The sequence below is a fragment of the Mercenaria mercenaria genome, chromosome 8 (genome assembly GCF_021730395.1).
Source record: "Mercenaria mercenaria strain notata chromosome 8, MADL_Memer_1, whole genome shotgun sequence".
NCBI classification, from domain to species: Eukaryota; Metazoa; Mollusca; class Bivalvia; order Venerida; family Veneridae; genus Mercenaria; species Mercenaria mercenaria.
This window is the reverse complement of record NC_069368.1, coordinates 26,188,931-26,210,103: the sequence shown is the minus strand read 5'-3', so window position 1 is coordinate 26,210,103 and position 21,173 is coordinate 26,188,931. Positions and strand designations below refer to the sequence as shown.

Sequence of the window (21,173 nt, the reverse complement as noted above, 5' to 3'; positions counted from 1 at the left end):
TTAACACCGTTTTTCAGCCGTATATCAGTTACTATTATGTAACTTTTGGCGGTCATTTAAAACCTTACCAGAATTCCTGCATTCCGAACCGCAAGTAACTGACGACTGTCTCCCATGAATCAGAAGTGGAGGGCGAATGGCCGTTAGAACTATCGTCCTCTATCAGATCTCCCTTGCGATCGAACTCGCAACCGTTCGACTGCGCCCTAACTAGAACCGATAAAACAGGGTGGGCGGCTGGTACTTGTAATTAATGAAAAAGCAAACAATACAGATATTCATTGCAGTTAAAATTCTTAAATTCTAGACGTAATCTTTTAACAAATTTTCCAATTGCTTTCTAGTCAAGCGAAAATAAACTTTGATTCATGTCATATTTGATTACATGTTTTAAATTTTGTTCAAAACTAATCTATTGAAACTTAAAACATAAAAGGTAATTATCTATTGTTAGCAAGTGTATAATGTATTATACGCAAATTAAATGAGATTTCGCAACACTTGTATTACTTTATTACTAATGAGAGGATTATTCTAAAGCTAGCTATGAGGACCACAATATTTAGAAGGGATTTTACAAAATTTTATATTTAAAAAGACATGGATAATTGTGAAGCTCTAGTTGCGATAGACTTCGGGACTTCTAACATTGGTTTTGCCTTTTCATTTCCTCCGCAAAAGGATAGGATATATCTAGCAACGTCTGCTCCCGGTTCACAGCAAGGCGAAGAACCAACACCGGAAACAAACAATGGTTCCACGATTCAAGACGGCGCTGTTGCACTTTCTTTGGTGCATGTTACCAAGCTGCCACATAACCGGGTACCACCAGTTTTACTTCTGAATGCCAACGGAACAATTAATGCATTTGGAAAGCTTGCGGTGGACAGATACGCTCAACTTGTTGTCACTAAAAAGGCATCAGGGATACCGCTACTTTGACAATATCAAAATGCAGCTTTACGAAAATGATAGCTTGACGCGCGAGTCAGAGTTTCAAGACGGCGAAGGCAGAAAAATATCCGCTTTGGGATTATTTTCGAAGTTAATTCAATACATTGGAAAACTCGCTCTACAGTCAATGCGAGAAACAATATCTAATAATTCTAAAGTAAATCCTAACTCAGTATTTTGGGTGTTGACAATTCCAGCTATATGGTCTGACTCGGCCCGACAATTCATGCGCGAAGCAGCAGCAGAAGCTGGTATACCACGTGACAGAATTCGGCTGGTTCGGGAGCCAGAAGCTGCTGCTATCTTCTGGAAGAAAGGAATGCAGACTTCAGGAAACCTGAACATCAAAAAGTTATCGGTCGGCAATAAGTATATTATTGCTGATCTTGGAGGAGGACTCGTCGATATTTGTGTACATGAAATACTTCCAGACGACAGATTTCGAGAGCTGCACAAGGCAACCGGAAATGATCTTGGCGGGAATTCCGTTGACAATATGTTCATCCAATTTTTAATGAAGGTAGTGAGTGACAAAGTCTGGAAAATATTTTTTCGGCAACAGTATTTCGACTTTGTTAAACTTATGAGAAGCTTTGAGGAATTCAAAAGAAAGTTTGACACAAAAACCGAGAAAATCGTCATTGAGCTTCCGGCGTCCCTCATCAAACTAGCGGAACAAAATGCCAGATCTACCTTTTCTGACATTGTGAAGGCTGTTGAAGAACATGAATATGTTACTGTTGTAGATGAAACAAAATTGCATCTTAAGAAGGAAATAGTTGAAAGTTTTTTCAAGCCCTCCGTAGACGGGATCGTAAGCATGTTAACAGATATATTGAAAGAATGTAGTAATACAGAAATAAACAATTTGATACTAGCAGGTGGATATTCCGCATCTCCATACGTTACAGAGTTTATAAAAATGGAAATGGCGCGAATGGATGTTACACATGTGCGGGAACAAGAGCTAGCCGTACTCAAAGGCGCCGTATTGATGGGCTTCGAGCCTACCGATATTATAGAAAGAAGAGCGAGATATACGTATGGGTTTGCTATTGCGCGACCATTTGAAGAGAAGATTCATCCGAGAAAATTGAAGTTTTATAGAGACGGGAAAGTTCTGTGTAGGGATATTTACCACAAGGTTATAGATAAAAATCAGCTTTTGAAAGTTGGTGATACATTTAAAGTTGAAACAAGAAATAACGACAGAAAATTCTTCAAATTCAAGCAACGCGAGGCATGCGCACAACTGTTTCGTTCCACTAAAGATGATCCGAAATACTGCACAAAGGAAGACGGTTGTACCGAAGTATTCTCTTCGAAAATTGAGGCACCGGAAAGGGGTTGGTCCGAGAGGCTTTGTACCGATTATGTTCTTGTTGTCGGTGACACTGACTTTGAAGTTCTTGCGTTTGATATATTCTCTGGAAGAAAATACACCACAAGAAAAGAAATCTTGTAATACAAAATGTACAGTTACTTTTTACAAAGTCATTGTGCACGTTCCGTTTTCATCATGCAATTTACAGCTGCACTTACAACCGTCAAGAGTTATTTGCTGGAATCCCAACATGTGTGACCTTCGACTCAACCAATTCGGAACACAGAAAATTGTGGACATGTTTCTAAAATGAACCGAAGAAATCGCTTCTTTAGACACTGGTTACTTTTGATTAATACATGCAAAACTGAAATAATTAAAGTAAATTGGGGACTTAGTTTGGTGGGTTTCGAGATCACACGAAATTCCCGAAATTTAAGAAATACATAAAGATTCCTATTCGTCTCAGCTTCCATAGTTAAAATACACGAATTGATAACCAACGAAATAGCCGGGCTTTTTTTTTTGCAAAACCACGATTATTTTTTTTGGAGCCGATGAAATTATAATTATGATTTAACAGTATCTAATAAGTAAGACCAAGTAATTTGCATATACCTCAATGCTGATTTTCTAAAAGTCAACTCAATCTTCAAAGTGCATGCATAACGCTAAAAGCCATCAGGCAGTGCCGTTACATACTGTGCGCTGAACGTCATGATGTCCAAGCCAAGCATTTGATTTTGTCACTCTTTAAATGCATTTTCTTTGTAACTTTACACATACGTACACTGTGGATGATGTGTGACCTTTATATATAAAAAGAAGCAATAAAGTTGTTTACCTAATCATTTTATTTAACGCATATTTTTTTTATTTAAAAGTAACTTATGTTATTAGAGGACAAACATATTCCGCATGCCGGACGCCGAGAGAATAACTTGGCGCATTTGGTTTGTTTATTTTCACATTTTCGGGAAAATGGGCTCCGGGGCCTGGTTTTTTCACGCCGTCATGTGGCATGAAGGTTCGAGATCTAAGGGAGTAGTGCGGGACTTTCGACATGTAAACATCGGTTTCCACTTTCGTGGTGTGTCCTGGTCCCGGCGCATTGGCAAGATCTTCTAGGTAACATCCTATTTTCGACCGTCCTGAAAGAAAGCATTTCGAAATTAACAATTAATTAGCTGTCTTCGAAGATTGCAGTGATAACAGAAACATTACAAGCAAGTCGACGGCTGTGTCAGTTCAAAAGATTTCACCTTCTTCCGGCATAAATTGATGAAATTCCAACGTTGGTCATTGTCAGTGATAGAAATACAACCTAGCATGTCTATAAGGCCGCGTATGGGCGAGCCAAGAAATGGTCTACATTTGCGGGTGTTTTATTTGAGATTACAATACATCGTAAAATGATCCGCGCCATGGGAAAACCAACATAGTGGCTTTGCGACCAGCATAGACCAGACCAGCCTACGCATGCGCGCTGTCTGGTCAGGATCCATGCTGTTCGCTTTCAAAACCTATTGCAATTAGAGAAACTGTTGGCGAACAGCATGGATCCTGACCAGGCTGCGCGAATGCGCAGGCTGGTCTGGATCCATTCGAACAGGCTGGTCTGGATCCATCCTGGTCACAAAGCCACAATGTTGGTTTTCTCATGACACGGCTCATTAATGCTAAAATCGGAAACGAAATTTACTTTAAAAGTGGACTCTGTTCGCAGGTGACCTTCATTAACACATGTTTGATTATAAAGCAGTACCTGTCATAGAGTAAGACGGTGCAGACAATTTGTTCGGCTGTGCTGGTCCCAGCACTGTGGGCAAGATATATTTGCTCGATGGTGGATTTTGGTCTAACTTCCGGAATCTGGTTCTGAACCCTATAGAATATTTTGGCGCTATCTTTTCACCTTGAGGATGCACTTTCTCCGGGTAATAGGCTCTGGCAGACGGGGTCTTAAACGTTTCTGTTTAATGTAGAAGAAACTCTTAAGTGAACAAAATATTGTGTGTGCTGTGTATTTTAAAAGTATTTGGAGTGGTCAAGTGCAAGTTATTTTATTTCTCCACCATCCGTGTTCTGCATCCACAACAAACGGGAAGCATTTACTTCATATATACATTGAATGTTGGTATATACTTTAGCCTGGACTTACTCAAACTGTAAATAAATGTTGAACGCAAATAGTGTCATGCGGCGACTACCTTAGTTATATAATATTGGAAGGGGGATAGTAGAATCACAGACACGAGTACCCGACCTAGGACAAAAAAAATATGACCAGACTCTTGTTTTCATCCTAAATATTTGAGTAGAATGTTGTCCTATACACATTGTTCTATTTAACCGTGCTACCGGCCGGGCTCCTATTTTTGTTCTTCAGCTTCACAGTTCTTAGTACAAGCATATTAAATCTATGCCTGAGAGATTACTCAACTTTTATACTGTTATGTATTATATCTATGAAGTAACATATGTAAGGCTTAGATTGTATCTCAGATGCTTATATCTATTGCCCTGTCTATTTTGTTGAATGTATTGTAAGTGAAAATTTGCTAGATATACATCTTGGAATTTTAACTGCCATGTGTCCTCATCCCATTTTTTTTTCATTTTCTTCCAGTATAATCAGGATCCCGTAAATATCTGAGGCTCTGACATTAAGGCTTATATGGGCTATATTCACGATAATGAACAGTAAATCAATGACAATAATCAATTGAATAGACTTACGTAGATCTGATTGTCTGGAAAGCAGAGAGTAGCTGGGTGTACCGTCTTTTCCATGTCGAGTTATCCTTGGATTGATGAAATAAGCCGGACCGGGGCTATCCTCTGCAATAAAAAAATAGCAAAAAATAAGTCTCCAATAGGCCTACTAAATTTACTATTTACAGTAAAGAAAGCGATCCCCTAGGAAATGCAGGGTTATGGATAGTAAAGAAAGCGATCCCTAGGAATTACTAAGAGAGGTTGATTGGACTAGACTTACTTAATTAAGTGATAGCGAGCTCGAAGAGTAGGCCCGAAGGGCCTGCTCGAGAATCGAGCTTTACGGTAACGCAAGTATACTTGCACACTTGGTGATGGATTTGAAAAGTTTCGTCGGAAGTTTTTAAAAAGCGCACCCTAGCGGATAGGTGCTCAAAGGAAGTACTTCTTTCCGGAGTGAATACAGAACTTCATTCAATTGTTAAAAAATATTCATCACTCAACCGTAAGAATGATTTCCAGTTGTTTGAAAAAAATATTGTTTTCATTTAAAATGATCAAGCATCGGCCAGAAAATGGAAAAAATGACGTCACCGTGACACCGGCTTCCCATAAATTTTGCAACGTATGATATTCACTGTTACAGATATGGTGACACTAAATGTAGACTTCTTCAAGTGAATAGGTTCTCCTGAATTCTTGTGACTAGTGAATAGTTTCTTTGTGACAAATAAATGATGCATAATATTTTTTGAGCTCGCTTTGAGGCTTTGCCTTATTTCATATTAGGTTTTAGTTACACCGACAAAAATTGAGAACATACACTTCAGATTTTGAGAGAGAAAAATATCAGACACAGGCGGGCAGCCGGGTGGGACCATAGACCTTCCGAAAACGAGCGTGTCACCAAGTGGCCGAATCTACAGCTCAAGTTCTTTTCGGCTTCCTTTTGGATTAACGCCGTATTTCAAGGGTATTTCAATTATATATACTATATCGGACAGTTAACAAATTAGTTATGTTGGATTTAACTTCTTCGCCGGAAGTCACGGACAACTGTTCAACAGGAATCCGAGATGGAAAATGTATGACCTTTCAGCAATTTATTACGCCGAAGATAAAATCTAGGAACGCGTGTCCGGTCCGGCCCGACGTGCATGCCTTTCAACCAAGACTCAAAATTCGGACGTCTCATTGGCCGCTGCACTTATAGTCATTAAGGCCTATGCTATTCTGAAATTATGAATTAGGTGGGTGGGGTACATGATATTATTTCTGATTAATTTCGAAGTTACTGTAAAACAAACGTTATTCCAATGTGACAATACATCAAAACCATGAAGTGCTGAACTCTTACTTTAATTTAAAAAGTAAAGTGGGAAAAGTTATCAGTATGTTCGTGTCACAATTTTCGGGGTAAGTATTCTATGTCATCGTGCATAACTGCGAAAAACTATAACATACATAATAAAGCTAAACTATCCGTGTAAATGAGCTGAGAGCTATTTTTCTATTTCCGTTTATTACTTTTCTAAAAACACATTACAATTTACCAGGTGTTGGCAAAATTTGTCATTTTTGTGCACATGCCTTTACACATAAAGAAGTCCGAACTATAGGTATGGTGTGCGAGAGGGGCCTGAGCGCTTACGTAGTGCTCATTTACAGGAATTGTACTGCTCATTATATATATATGAATTTTATAGGTAGATAAAATTATTTATGTCATTGTTGTAGATTTGGAGCAAATCGGTCCTATTCTGAAATATGTTTATTTATATACTACGGTAAAAGCCAATCAATGAATTCCTTTTATACCGTTGAACCAATCGTGAAACGGCATCTTCCTTCTTCGTCAGCATTCAAGAGTGAATAGCACGCTTCTTTCTTTAATTTTATGTTGGCTAATTTCTGGTTTTATCTTACCACGACATGCCATTCCGCCTCCTCTTTCAAGTGACAATTTTCTAATTTTGAAAAGATTTCTCTTAATATGCAAATTCATCTACATTTCTTGATATGCTTTCGGCGGTTATATCCGCCCTAATATGTGAATATATATATTTGTTATGGTATTGGACTGTAACTCCATTCAGATATGAGAACATATCTATTTGTTAAGGACGGTATGTTTCGCCCAGATATGTGAAAATATAAATTTTGTTAAGGTATTTTTCGGCGGTATTTTCTGCCCAGACATGTGAAAATTATATATTTTTTTTAATGTATTGTTTTGCAATGGCGGTATTTTTCGCCCAGATATGTGAAAATATATATTTGTTTAAGCGGTATTTTTTCGCCCCAGATATGTGAAAATATATATTTGTTAAGGTATTGTTCGGCAAAATAAATATTGCCCTTTTTCAGTCAACACTTAGTTCACTCTTATATTTTCCCATACATAGTCCTCAGGGTCAGTGCTTCGTTGTGAACAGATGCACATAAATAACTTTATCATAAGTCCGCAAAGTGCAACAAAAGAAATAGCAGTATTAATTTTGTAATAATATTATTTTATTTACAAGGTATGTCTGACAAATGACATCGAGAATTCTTTAGAAAGCTGCATTTTCAAGTACCTGAATTTTTCCACTTTGGTTAAAAAGAGTTTTTTTCACAATAGATAATGACTGACTACAGAAGGTAATAAAAATACATTGACCTAGAGAATGCTACAACCTACTAAACTTCAGAGTTTGTTTAAAATTATATTGAACACGTTTGCTTTAATTTAAGGTGAAAAAATAAACTAGAACTCTATGATAAAAATCGAATAAATCATATCGAACATGTTAGACAGCGAGAAAGCAAACATATCGTACGTATTATTTAGCATGGATGATTTGAACTGTGAATATATACTTTTTACACTTAACATTTAATTCCACGAGTACACACACATATACATATATATTTACCTTTACCCTTTATACAATAGGAATATATTTGTATTACCTGTAAGATTAAAGCATAACCCCTCGTGAACAAATAATGCATGTGGCGTTCACTGTTGATATATAATTGTAATATTATATTTTGACGTTACACTGAAACAAACAAACCCTTTTTGCATATTCATTTATATAAAACAAACAAACAAAAACGGGAACAATGTTCATTTTGTTTGATTGTGAGTAACACCGAAACGACACAATGAACTTTTCCCAGGTTTTGTTGGTGGTGAAAGGCTCCAGGGGTCCCTCCAGACATTTTTTGAGGCTCAGACTAGTACCTAGATCGAGACACTAACCTCAGTTGGATGGCTTCCTTACGTGAAAAGTTTCACACCTCAAGTGGGTTTTTTGATCCCACGTCGGTGATGGGCGAGGAATTCGAAGCCAGCGACCATGACCATCAAGTTTTTCTTTTGCAAGTATAAAACATAAATATTCAATTAAATTTCGTAAACATAACTGACAATGACATTTACCACGTCGGAAGTTACAAATGTTTTGCCGAATACACCATACTTTTAAATACAGAAGTAAACACACCATGTGGGTCGGAAAGCACGAAATTTACGTTCTTGAACGTATATGTGAATAGTTACTTTTGAAATGTAAACAAAGGCATAAAAGTAACTGTTTTTCATGTTCGTGGTAAGGATCGACTTGTGATTGTCAATGTTCCCGATACGGAATATATATGAATGTATAAACACGAGCCGTTTCATCTTACAGGACTTACAAGAGCATAGTAAGCGGTTGTTTATTTATTGTATTTATGTTCTAGTAACCTTTGACACTGATTTCGAGGACAGACCGGGTTTGTGACATATACATGTCTGTTGTTGGGCTGGAAAAAGACAGATCCAAAATTTATGCTAAAAGCTATATTGCATAAATGTTTCGTTATTTCTGTGCATACAATTCGGTTGTTTGAAGGTTAGAATATTAGAAAATTACAGGAAATAAAACATGTCTTTGAAAAAGTACCGATCTTTCATCATTTGTTTGGTTGGCGCATGATTACAAATTTAATGTTAGTAGGCCGTGATGTCCATGAAGCCGTGTAAAGTGATAATTTTGATGACACGTTGGTTTTATTTTGTAATTGTGAGTGATCGTTAAGTGATCAAAAGATCGGACAGTGGGATGTTATAAAAAAGTGATGTTTTATTTAGATTAGAAAGTCAATCGTACTCTACAATAAGGAAATCTAAGGTAAAATACTCCTTTTATTTCGTTCACTGAAGAAAACATGGCGGACACAGTTTTGTAAAAGAGCGGTGCACGTGTGATTCGTGTAACATAGTTTAACGGCGTTTTCTTAGAAAGCTAACGCTCAGCTCATTTACACTGACATATCCTTGATTGAAGAATATATATATTGTATATATATGAGAGACTTACGGTACCAAATACTTACCCCGAAAATGTCTATGCATTTTCTTCTAGTGCACTGTTGGGACATGTTTTTGAGTGTCATTGATACTTTAAAATTTATTCGGAGATACATTTTCTTATAATTATTAGTTTCTTTTTGATCCCCGTGCATTTCTCGCGTTGTTACGACAATCTCAGTTTTACATACGAATTTTGCATTGTCGAAATAGCATAGTCCTTAATTGGCAACAAAATTAATTTTGTTTGGGCAAAACTCTCTGGGAATTGCAGAGAGGTAATCTTTATCCCTATTTGGCAACAAAAACACCGTTTAAGAATATGAAAATGGACATGTTCGCGGGCTATACTCTACGGGACATTTTTATGCTTCACTGTGTCTGAAAGGACGGATGGACGGACTGACCGACCGGCCGACCGTCCGCCCGACTGGACTGGACTGGAACCGGCCGACCGGACTGGACTGGACTGACTGACTCGCACCTACGACCTCCGAATTCGAAGCAGTATGCTACCTGTCGAGCTAGTCGGACGAGCAAACTATGCTTTGCTTCAGAAACGGCATGAAATTGAACACGAACCAGTGTTTCTGGGCAGTATAAACCATTATATCCACACAATACAGTAAATGTAAAATGCGTTTTGGTGTACTTCTAATTTTTACAAAGTCTTAGTGAATAATCCGAAAATCAGAATCATAAAATCAATGACCAATGTTATTTATTTTACTTGTACATATAAAATTTGCGGCAGGAAAATGAATTTTTCTTACTTATGGCTTTATGAATAAGTCGTCTGCCAAATGAGTAGGCTGGTTCCATTTTCTTCGTTGCATCATGGCTAGAAAAACCCAATGTCGGCGGAAGTGCATACCGGCCAGGTCCAGGTCCTAGAAGAAAAACAAAGAACGCATTTAGGTTGAGTGTAAGCAAGTTGTACTATTATATACAAACCAGATTTTTACATTAAATAGGCGTGGACCCAAAGGGATGTGAACACAGCGTTGCGTCCCCTTTCAAATATGACATGAAATACCTTAAGCTGATCTTGAAATGATGATCAATATCATTTTAGCCGTTTTTCGGCTCGCTTTGCTCGAAATCTATTTTTAAATTTTACTTTTGATCACGAATACTTGATATCTTAGCTGTGTGTCCACTATAGCTTAGTTGTTCTTGCTCTGTCTTCAGTTTTCGCTCAAAGCGAGCCTAAAATCGTCCATAAAGAGTCCGCCTCTGTCATAAAAATGTAGTACTCACCAATTTAACTATTTGGTCGGTGACGGATTCAGACAATGAAGCAAAATGTGCAATTTATTTAACTAAGATTGAAACGTACAAAATAAACAAAAAGTTGATAGAGGAACAGCTCAGGTGCGGCATGATTTTTCTATGACTTCCCTTCAATTTAATTAGGGTATTCCGACCTGAGCCAGTCGTGACTGAGAAGCCAAATCTTGTGAAATGAAATTTATTTGAGCCGTGCCATGAGAAAACCAACATAGTGGCTTTGCGACCAGCATGGATCCAGACCAGCCTGCGCATCTGCGCAGTCTGGTCAGGATCCATGCTGTTCGCTTTCAAAGCCTATTGCTATTAGAGAAAGTGTTAGCGAACAGCATGGATCTTGACCAGACTACGCGGATGCGCAGGCTGGTCTGGATCCATGCTGGTCGCAAAGCCACTGTGTTGGTTTTCCCATGGCACGGCTCATTTATTAAATCTATAATATTGTAATTGCGAGACAACTTTCTCATTATTAGGAGAAAAGATCTCATAACTCCGTGTTTTCGCGACACCAACTTTGAACTTGAAGACAAACGGCGAGTCAAGCTTTGAAAGACAAAATTTAATGTGGAATTTCAATGCAAGCAGAAAGCACGTGATACCAAACATACAACGTGCCAACAGGAGACGTACAGGTAAATATTAAAGGTCTAGATCCGTTACATTTTAAGTGTCCCCCGCCCTCCTCCTCTCCCACCCCAGCTCCCCGATCAAATGGCAGCTCCGACCTTACCAGCTGCTTATCAGCGATTAATAGAAGAGCAGTTAGGATATTATTATTATTATTATCATTATTATCATTATTATTTTCATTATTATTATCATAAACAGAGATGATGAAAATTCGTTAATTTTGTTTTGTTGTCAGAGGTTGGGGGAGTGGGGTTTATATACTTGGTGGATCAAGGCCTTGCTTTTCTGTTTCTGATGAATATTATATTATGAGATTATTTAACACTGTTCAAGTATAATACTGGATTTTTTAGAGTTGTAATTAGTAAATTACCCATATTTGGACAAAGCGAATGTCGAGACCAAATCTGTGTTATTACTGTAGTGTAATTCAGTATTGTAGTCAACACTGTTAAATATTCTCTTTATTTCATACCACAATAAAACAGATTGACAGAAAAAGATATTCAAACACATTCAGAGCTATTCAATGACGATTGGAAACATTTTCAAATACTTTAGTTTACAACAAACATTTTGATATTCTTCTTTCATAAAATGTATGTAAATGTGAAATGTGTGAGTTATCATGTTTTGTACTAGTGCCCTCTATCATTTACTTTATCTTGCTACGGCCCTTAATACTGAAAATATACTGACAGTCTGTCACATAACAGTGTTTATTAGGCATAAAAAACTTGTTTGCTTCCAGTATCCCGACCTACCCTAAATTTTTGGCTCGATCCTAAAGGTTTTTATGGCCTCTGAGAATTTGTTTTCAACTTTTTAACAAAATGTTGCAAAACTGCACTTTTTATTCTTTAAACATAGTCAGTGATATTAGGAATCAACTTACTGATGCTATAAAGGCATACCCCTTATTTGTATTCATTTTTGACACAAAAATAATTTAGATCTAATAAAAAATCCCAAATATATATATATCGACCTAGATCTAGATCTACCTACCCTAATTTTTTAGCATGTTACCGGAAACAAACCTTTTTTGTAAGTCCTTTTAGTCAGTTAGATAACTGAAATGTTAGAGTGAAATATAGATCTATCAACACCAGACAACTTGACTTAATTTTGACATTTTTCCCTTTGACTATAGGAAGCTAGAGAACTGAGTTGTATCAGGCATTGAAAAAATATGAAGTCAGATATCATAGATTCTAGCTATAGAATCTAGAGATCTGCCTATTAATTAAATAGATCTAGATCTATGTAAAAGTTTTAGATTTAAACTAGATCTTGGTCAAAGAAGTATAAAATACATAGAGCTATTTAATTTATAGCTCTTTGATCTAGATCTACTTGTAAAAACAATATTTCTTACTTTTTTATAGAGCTACACCGTATCTATATCTACAAGAAGTAGAAACAAGTATATTTATACAAGAAGCTGATAAAAACAACAGCTTTAGCTCGAGTCTGGGTAGCTCTAGATAGCCTCTAATATGTCCCTTTTCGTTATTCCGAGGCCCTAAACTGGTATTTCAGCTCTTGTCAATAATAGACTTTAGTTGCAAAAGATATTTTACTTTATTTTGATACTCCAACTTTTAAACTTAAAAAATACCAAAGAAGAAAATTCAGTCTAATAACTGTTGTCATTGAACAGTCAGAGCTTTCACACGATGACCCTCATCTCTGTAACAGCCAGATGCTTTCTCATTGAATCATTGAACCGAGACTTGCGACCATTTGCACTAGATCTAGCTCTCAAAAACTAAGATTATCTTTTTTTGAAAAAGTTTTTTTTTTTTTTTTAGATCTAGAGAATCTAAATGAAGAACAGGTAGGTCTAGAGCTACTTGCAAACAAATATTTTTTACACTATTGACTAAATGAATATTAATCCCTATAAGAAGGTTATATAATTTAGCCTAAATTAGATCTAGATCTACCTCAGTAATATTCCAAAACTTTCAGATGAGCATTTTGCGGTTAGAAATCTAGATCATATTCAACTGCTACAGGGTTGCCATAACATGCATAAAAAATTTAAACATAAAAATGATTGCAAGTTTGTAAAAGTTTTCCAAAGTCTCGGTTCAACGAGAATGCTCGGAATTATGAGAAAGAGGCATAGATCTAGAGCTACTTCAAGATAATTTGCAATCTAGATCTATAGATTTACATAGATCTAGATCTAGATTCTACAGTAACGACCGCATTCCTAGCTGATAAACACAAGTAATCAGAACAGGAGATCTTTGACTTTCATTCTCGTAAGTGATGACTGATGTTCACTCCGTGAAACTCATCTAATACAAATATTCTCTAGATCTACTTTATCAAAAATAGAATCTACTCTACCCCTTTCCTTTGCTGCAATATGCCGATATTTACACACTTGGTCCGTTTCAGGCATGAAAATCAAATAAATTCAACTGGTTTTGAAGTACGACGGGAAAATAACTTTCCGGCGTCACGTGTTACCAGGCAATACATTCGGGATCGTTTTGCGTTTATCAATTACGAAGGTCTCGCATAGTCTCGCCAGGTTTGCGAGTTCAAAACACTTCCTATTTTCTAGTTTTGGTTAGTTTTGTGTTTTAGTTTTTCTAATAATTTCTAACATGTGATGCATGATGATATTGGTCTTATTGAATTTCTCACAATTGAAACGTACTGTAACAATTCTAGCAATGCATGTCAGTCGGACGTTTTCTATAAAACCAGCACGGTTAATCGGTGGCCAGAGTGGGTGGGTGGGGTATCGTAGAGTCATTAGTTTTGACGCCCTTAAGCAGTTTAACATTTATTTCATTAGTAATATAGATAAATTAAACAAATAAATAGTGTTGTTATAAGCTATGGCATGTCTCCCTTTATTTTATTCCTGTTTTGTGAATTTTGTGGGCAAAAAGGTGTCAATATTTGTATTATTGCTGACTGACCATCAGGCATCCATATTTTTAAGGCTCATGAGAAATGACGCCTTTTGATTGGCTGGCTCTCTTAACCAAAACTTCACTTTTCTGGAGCCTATATGGCCAAAATCATATTTGGCTGGTATAATTCTATGTGAATGCAGTCGAGACCTGAAACTTAAAAGGACAATAAACAAATTAATATTAATCTTTTTAAGTGACTTTTTTACTATTTCTTTGTAAAATGTGATCTTTTTTGTTCACTTTACATATTGTTAATAGCAGTCATTCATTATCAAAACGGTGAGGACACAAAAATATATAACCCTATCTAACAGCTCTAACTTTGGTACTTTCAGTGACAACCTATTAGAAACATGACCTTCTTTATTTACAACAAGATTTGACAAAGAGCAGCAAAACCATATTCAATTAAATTAATTTAATGTTTTCAAATGATACAAGGTGTATAGCCTACAGGAGAGTGAAAAATCTAAAATTTATCCAAAATTTCAGTCAAAGAACTGTCTTGTGACTTTATAAAAAAATAGCTGAGGGAAAGAGAAAACCAAGATCTGAATTCCTGACCAGTTGTTCCTGTTGAATGCATTAATGTTTTATTTGAGTAAGGTAAAATATTGCCTGCTTTGCAAACGTGTGTAATTTGGCATCATAAAAGGTCACTTATACCTATTTGACAGGAAAATAAATAAGGGCGTCAAAACTCATGAGCGTCAAAACAGATGATCGAAGGATAGATCTATCTATCTACAAATACTGCATGACACCCTTGCGAGTATTTTATGCAGGTGCGCGTCAGTGCATAAGAGTTTAAAAAGCAGGAATGTACAGGAGAAATAAAGTAATACATAAAGTATTTGTGAGATACAAGGAACTTTATTTTACCTCGGATAAAGTATAACAAAAACATTAGGTCATGGACTTTTCGCAACAGATAACAGAAATAAAACTTGCAAACTTGAAGGTAAATCTATGGTAGGTCGCAGTGAATTTGATAATTTAAATTCACATTTGACTGCCAAACCTTTCCTCGGTCGGTCAATAGCTATACATAGCTAATGTTGTCGGTATATTAACACCGACTTTAAATAAAATTTGTATCTTGTATTCCGAATCTGAAACAATTCAGTAAATGAATATTGACCGGTATATGCACCATCTAGCACCACTAAATACAGATTTTAAAGGTGTCAAAACACTGCTAGGAGGGTATCCAGTAGACAGAGAGTAAAAGAAAAACAGATACTGAGATGGCAGCATGTTAAGTGTATTTATAATAACATAGATCGTAGTGAGAGAAAGTTTGCATCCTGTGCTGACCTAGTCCAAATAGCATGTTTCGGGACAGTGTAGTAACTTTAACAAATGGAAGTGTGTAGGGGTACGGATCCCTACCTCTAGAATCTGATTCTAGAGGTACAGATCAGTACCTCTAGACAAGCCTGTTAGGGGTTTTCTAGGGGTACGGACCTCCTTTTTCAAGAGATTTAGGGTTATTTATATCTTAAATTTTGTTGAAAATGAAATTACAACAAAGTCTTAACCAGTCTTCACTTAAAACTTGGATCTAATTGGTTTACAGATACCAGTGTTCGTCCGATTGTTTACCTTCTCTTTCAAAACCTAAATAACGGAGGAACTCCAAATGAATACACTGTTCTGTGCCGATAGGAATTATATAGTTTGTTATCAAATAAACTGTTGATAACAGCTAGATTAATGAATGAATCTATCCCTTTAATGAATTCTATTTGAAATTCAGCAAATAAATAAATAAATTAGGCATAATAATATGCACCAATCTATTTTGTTATTTAACAATGTACATTGTTGTTTAATGATAATCGGCACGGAACTGATTGTTTAATAATCAATTAAGCGACATTAAGTAAAAGAAACTGTTTGTGAAAACGTCCCATGTATCTCGTAACAGCAACCAAATGTGTGAAAAACGTAAATACACTAAGGGCTAATTATCAATTAAAAATAGTTTTCCCCCAACATACTTAAAATTATTTTGTTTAATCTTTATATCTTTTTTTTCTGCCAGTTCGAAACTTCGTGATTTATTTGGTGTTCCTCAGTTATTTACGTTCTGAAAGAAAATGTTACAAATCGGATGAATGTTGTTACCATGAGTGGTGGGGGCATACATTTGCTCTTGTCCGTCCGTGCGTCCATCCGAAGTTCGTGACACGCCTAGCTCAAAAAGTATTTGATAGAAATTAATGAAACCTTGCATGAGTCTTTATCATGATATGAACTTGTGCACCTTCTGTTTTTCGTCTGGCTCCGCCCCCTAATTTTAGAGTTATGGCCCCTGAAATTGTCAAAAATGCACATTTTCACCTTGTGACATGCCTAGCTCAAAAAGTATTTGATATAGATTCATGAAACCTTGCATGAGTCTTAATCATGATATGAACTTGCGCACCTCCTATTTTTCATCTGGGTCCGTCCCCTATTTCTAGAGTTATGGCCCCTGAAATAGTCATAATGCACATTTTCACCTTGTGACACGCCTAGCTCAAAAAGTATTTGATATAAATTGATGGAACCTTGCATGAGTCTTTATCATGGTATGAACTTGCGCACCTCCTGTTTTTTTTGTCTGGCTCCGCCCCCTAATTTTAGAGTTATGGCCCCTGAAATAGTCAAAAAATGCACATTTTCACCTAATTATGTGCCTCACTCAAAGTATTTAATGTAAATTCATGAAACCTTGTTTGAGTCTTTATCATAATGTGACCTTGCACACTTGGCATTCTTCTTGAGAATTTTAGTGTTTTATTACAGAGTTATGGCCCTTGAAATAGCCAAAATAGTGGATTTTTCGTTTGTGATGCTCATAGCTCAAAAAGTATATGGTATTGGTATAGAATAATGAATCCATTTCATAATTTATTTTTTGAGGCTATACCCCATTAAGACTGCAAACATTTGAATGATTTCCCCTTATTTGTGACAAATGTACCAGTGGGGGGCACACCCTGTGTCCTACAGACACATTCTAGTTTTCTTTTTTGTTTAGTTATAATATATACATGTATTAGATAGATAAACTTTTGCATATGCAACATTTTTGTTTTCAGTGATAAACTATGATATGAACATGATACAAGTGTAACAATGGGAGAAATACAGAATTCACAAGAGTACCAGAGCTTTAGAAGCTCTGTGCCACAGAAAAAGGTAGGGATACTTTGGTACCATTGACTGGGTAAAATTTTCAATAGTATTATTTCCGCCAATATTTGCGAGAGGCCAAGATGTGGATTCAAAACGTGATTGGTATTTAAAGGTGTGTTATCTCAAGAAATACGATGGCTATGAATTAAGAATTTTCACAAAATGAATGTATGGCTCCTTTTTAGCTCGACTATTCGAAGAATAGGGGAGCTATCCTACTCGCCCCGGCGTGAGCGTCACACAAATGTTAAAGTTTGCGTACCACCCCAAATATTTTCAAAGTCCATTGAGATATTGCTTTCATATTTTGCATACTTGTTAACCATCATGACCTCAGTCTGTAAAAAGGAGGAGGCAACTCTATCAAGCATTTTGACTGAATTATGGCCCCTTTTCGACTTAGAATAAATGTTAAAATTTGCGTACCGCCCAAAATATTTTCAAAGTCCATTGAGATATTGCTTTCATATTTTGCATACTTGTTTACCATCATGACCTCAGTCTCTAAAAAGGAGGAGGCAACTCTATCAAGCATTTTGACTGAATTATGGCTCCTTTTCGACTTAGAATAAATGTTAAAATTTGCGTACCGCCCAAAATATTTTCAAAGTCCATTGAGATATTGCTTTCATATTTTGCATACTTGTTTACAATCATAACCCCAGTCTGTAAAAAGGAGGAGGCAACTCTATCAAGCATTTTGACTGAATTATAGCCCCTTTTTGACTTAGAATAAATGTTAAAGTTTGCGTACCACCCCAAATATTTTCAAAGTCCATTGAGATATTGCTTTGATATTTTGCATACTTGTTTACCATCATGACCCCAGTCTGTAAAAAGGAGGAGGCAACTCTATCAAGCATTTTGACTGAAGTATGGCCACTTTTCGACTTAGAATATGCTTATTGTAATGTTAAAGTTTTACTCATACCGTATAAGTACTTATTTCTGCAGGCTTAATATTCTGCGATTTTTAGCTCACATGTCACAAAGTGACAGTGTGAGCTTTTGTGATCGCGCGGCGTCCGTCGTCCGCCCGTGTGTAAACTTTTGCTTGTGACCACTCTAGAGGTCACATTTTTCATGGGATCTGTATGAAAGTTGGTCAGAATGTTCATCTTGATGATATCTAGGTCAAGTTCGAAACTGGGTCAGCTGCGGTCAAAAACTAGGTCAGTAGGTCTAAAAATAGAAAAACCTTGTGACCTCTCTAGAGGCCATATTTTCAATGGATCTTCATGAAAGTTAGTCAGAATGTTCACCTTGATGATATCTAGGTCAAGTTCGAAACTGGGTCACGTGCCATCTAAAACTAGGTCAGTAGGTCAAATAATAGAAAAACCTTGTGACCTCTCTAGAGGCCATATTTTTCAATGGATCTTCATGAAAATTGGTCAGAATGTTCATCTTGATGATATCTAGGCCATGTTCAAAAGTGGGTCACGTGCGGTCAAAAACTAGGTCAGTAGGTCTAAAATAGAAAAACCTTGTGACCTCTCTAGAGCCATATTTCATGGGTCTTCATGAAAGTTGGTCTGAACGTTCACTTTGATGTATCTAGGTCAAGTTCGAAAGTGGGTCACATGCGTTCAAAAACTAGGTCAGTAGGTCTAAAAATAGACTAAACCTTGTGACCTCTCTAGAGGCCTTATTTTTCAATGGATCTTCATGAAAATTAGTCAGTATGTTCACCTTCATGATATCTTTGTAAAGTTCGAAGTGATGGATGACATGTGGTCAAAAACTAGGTCATTAGGTCTAAAAATAGAAAAATCTTGTGACCTCTCTAGAGGCCATACTTTTCATGAGGTCTTCATGAAAATTGGTCAGAATGTTCACCTTGATGATATCTAGGTCAAGTTCGAAACTGGGTCACGTGCCTTTAAAAACTAGGTCCTTAGGTCAATTAATAGAAAAACCTTGTGACCTCTCTAGAGGCCGTACTTTTCATGAGATCTTCATGAAAATTGGTGAGAATGTTCACCTTGATGGTATCTAGGTCAAGTTGGAAACTAGGTCAAGTGCCTTCAAAAACTAGGTCATTAGGTCAGATAATAGAAAAACCTTGTGACCTCTCTAGAGGCCATATTTTTCAGTGGATCTTCATGAAACTTGGTCAGAATTTTTATCTCGATATCTAGGTCAAGTTCAAAACTAGGTCACATGAGCTCAAATACTAGGTCACTATGTCAAATAATAGAAAAAAAACGACGTCATACTCAGTTCAAAACTGGGTCATGTGGGGACAGGTGAGCGATTCAGGACCCTCATGAATATGAATGATATATATTGCAGTTAGTTGTTGATGATGATGATAAGAAAGAATGGACAATGTACGATACTGGTCCACGGCATTTAAAATGTCCACTGATATGTCTACCTCCAGCAAGTGGGAAAGCTGAAGTTTTCTTCAAACAGTTGTTATCCCTTTCTACGGCAGGCTTCAGAGTTATAGCAGTAAGTTTTATCTTCCTGTCCGCTGAAGAAATAGAGGATCAAATAATTGTGAATTGTAGTGAAACCTTAAACTATACTTGCTTTTGTACAGGCTCTTATATTTCAAGAGCAAATAGTTATAACTTAAAATGAATTGGGTGGATGTTATCTAGAGCTATTCCGCTCAGCCAGGCAGCGGCGCACTTGTGGGCATCAACATCAAAACTTGTTAAATTTTGTATGCAAGTTCAGGTCGCAATAAGACAGTGTTACACATTTTGAATTAAAACTTTACAAAAGGCTTCTATGGCAACAAACCTGCTGAAATATCAGTGTATTTTTCATTTAATCAGTTGGATGTATCATTCTAACTTGAAATAAATGGCAGCTTTAAGATTATTTATCAATGTAAGTTATTTCTATCAGGTTGAATATCCAATTTACTGGACCATGAAGGAGTTCTGTGAGGGATTTAAAAGGTTACTGGACCACTTACAACTGGACAAGGTTTGTTCCTACAAGATCTTTGTAATGTGATCTTCTGATTTAAGGTATTAGGCCCCTTATAGTAATGTTTAATAAATGGCATTTGCTTGGTATATTCTTACAGTTGACCGTGCTTCGCACTTAGTTGCAAATTTTTAAAAACTTTTACCGTGCCGTTTTTTATAAATGTTGTCTAATTTATGGTATTTCCTAAAGCTCAAGTAGAGACAAATTTCAAAGTGGTGGCCTTTATCCAAAACGTTTTCAGAGAATTTATTATTCCATTATTTTTTATAAAAGAAACATCAAACTATTGGTAAACAATCATAAAACTTAAAATAAAAACTGTCAATATCATTTTTTCTAGGGTGCCTCTAGTAAACGGATTTAATCAGACAGAATTCCAACTCCAATATTGAAAAATTATGGTCGAATCCTGCGGGTCTGTTTTGAATTTTGCTCACTTCATTAAAAAATAACCTTGGGGCAGAAGTAAAACCTACCTACATTTCTTCCACAATATGTAATCTAAAGAATGAAGGAAAATAGAGAACTTTTACCGCATGTAACTCAGTATTTTTCAAGATGTCTAACTCTACCCCTTCTGTTTTAGAGGTAAATTCACTTTTAACAGCAAGAAATCGCATATCAAATGATTTTTTTTTTCCCCATTTTTGTACAATAAATCAATAAGTCTTGAAAGAAGTAAAAACTTACTAGAAAAAAAAGGAAAACAAGGGAAAAAAAATTGGTCCCAATAGGGCTTGAACCTACGCCCCCCTGAAAATTGCTGTCAAAGTAGGTTTATGGTAGGAATTGAATACTGTTCAAGAAGGAGGTACTCTGTTATGGGCCTAATACCTTA

The 21,173-nt window shown here is 36.4% G+C and overlaps 3 protein-coding genes across 4 annotated transcripts in view; 2 read left to right on the top strand and 1 right to left on the bottom strand.

The window, feature by feature from the left end:
* Nucleotides 1-1,081: 1,081 nt before the first annotated feature.
* Nucleotides 1,082-2,419, top strand: LOC123565447 (heat shock 70 kDa protein 12A-like). Its single transcript, XM_045359315.2, has one exon. The coding sequence runs from the start codon at nucleotides 1,082-1,084 to the stop codon at nucleotides 2,417-2,419; it is 1,338 nt and encodes a 445-aa protein (XP_045215250.2).
* A 695-nt stretch (nucleotides 2,420-3,114) lies between these two features.
* Nucleotides 3,115-13,778, bottom strand: LOC123566728 (outer dense fiber protein 3-like). The gene is made up of 5 exons (XM_045361051.2): nucleotides 13,620-13,778; nucleotides 10,112-10,228; nucleotides 5,018-5,119; nucleotides 4,044-4,250; nucleotides 3,115-3,429 (listed from the first exon to the last, which is right to left on the bottom strand). Exons 1-5 carry the CDS (start codon nucleotides 13,672-13,674, stop codon nucleotides 3,167-3,169), a joined length of 744 nt encoding a protein of 247 aa, XP_045216986.2. The 5' UTR covers nucleotides 13,675-13,778; the 3' UTR covers nucleotides 3,115-3,166.
* LOC123566726 (maspardin-like) overlaps nucleotides 11,239-21,173 on the top strand; it is a 24,427-nt gene continuing 14,492 nt past the window's right edge. The window contains exons 1-4 of one of the 2 annotated variants that reach the window (XM_045361050.2): nucleotides 11,239-11,260; nucleotides 17,290-17,389; nucleotides 19,682-19,843; nucleotides 20,249-20,329. In XM_045361050.2, the coding sequence (XP_045216985.1) occupies nucleotides 17,327-17,389; nucleotides 19,682-19,843; nucleotides 20,249-20,329 (306 nt within the window). In that variant the 5' untranslated portion in view covers nucleotides 11,239-11,260; nucleotides 17,290-17,326. Of the gene's footprint in view, nucleotides 11,261-13,752; nucleotides 13,845-17,289; nucleotides 17,390-19,681; nucleotides 19,844-20,248; nucleotides 20,330-21,173 lie in introns of those variants that run through there. The other variant, XM_045361049.2, reaches the window with a different exon arrangement.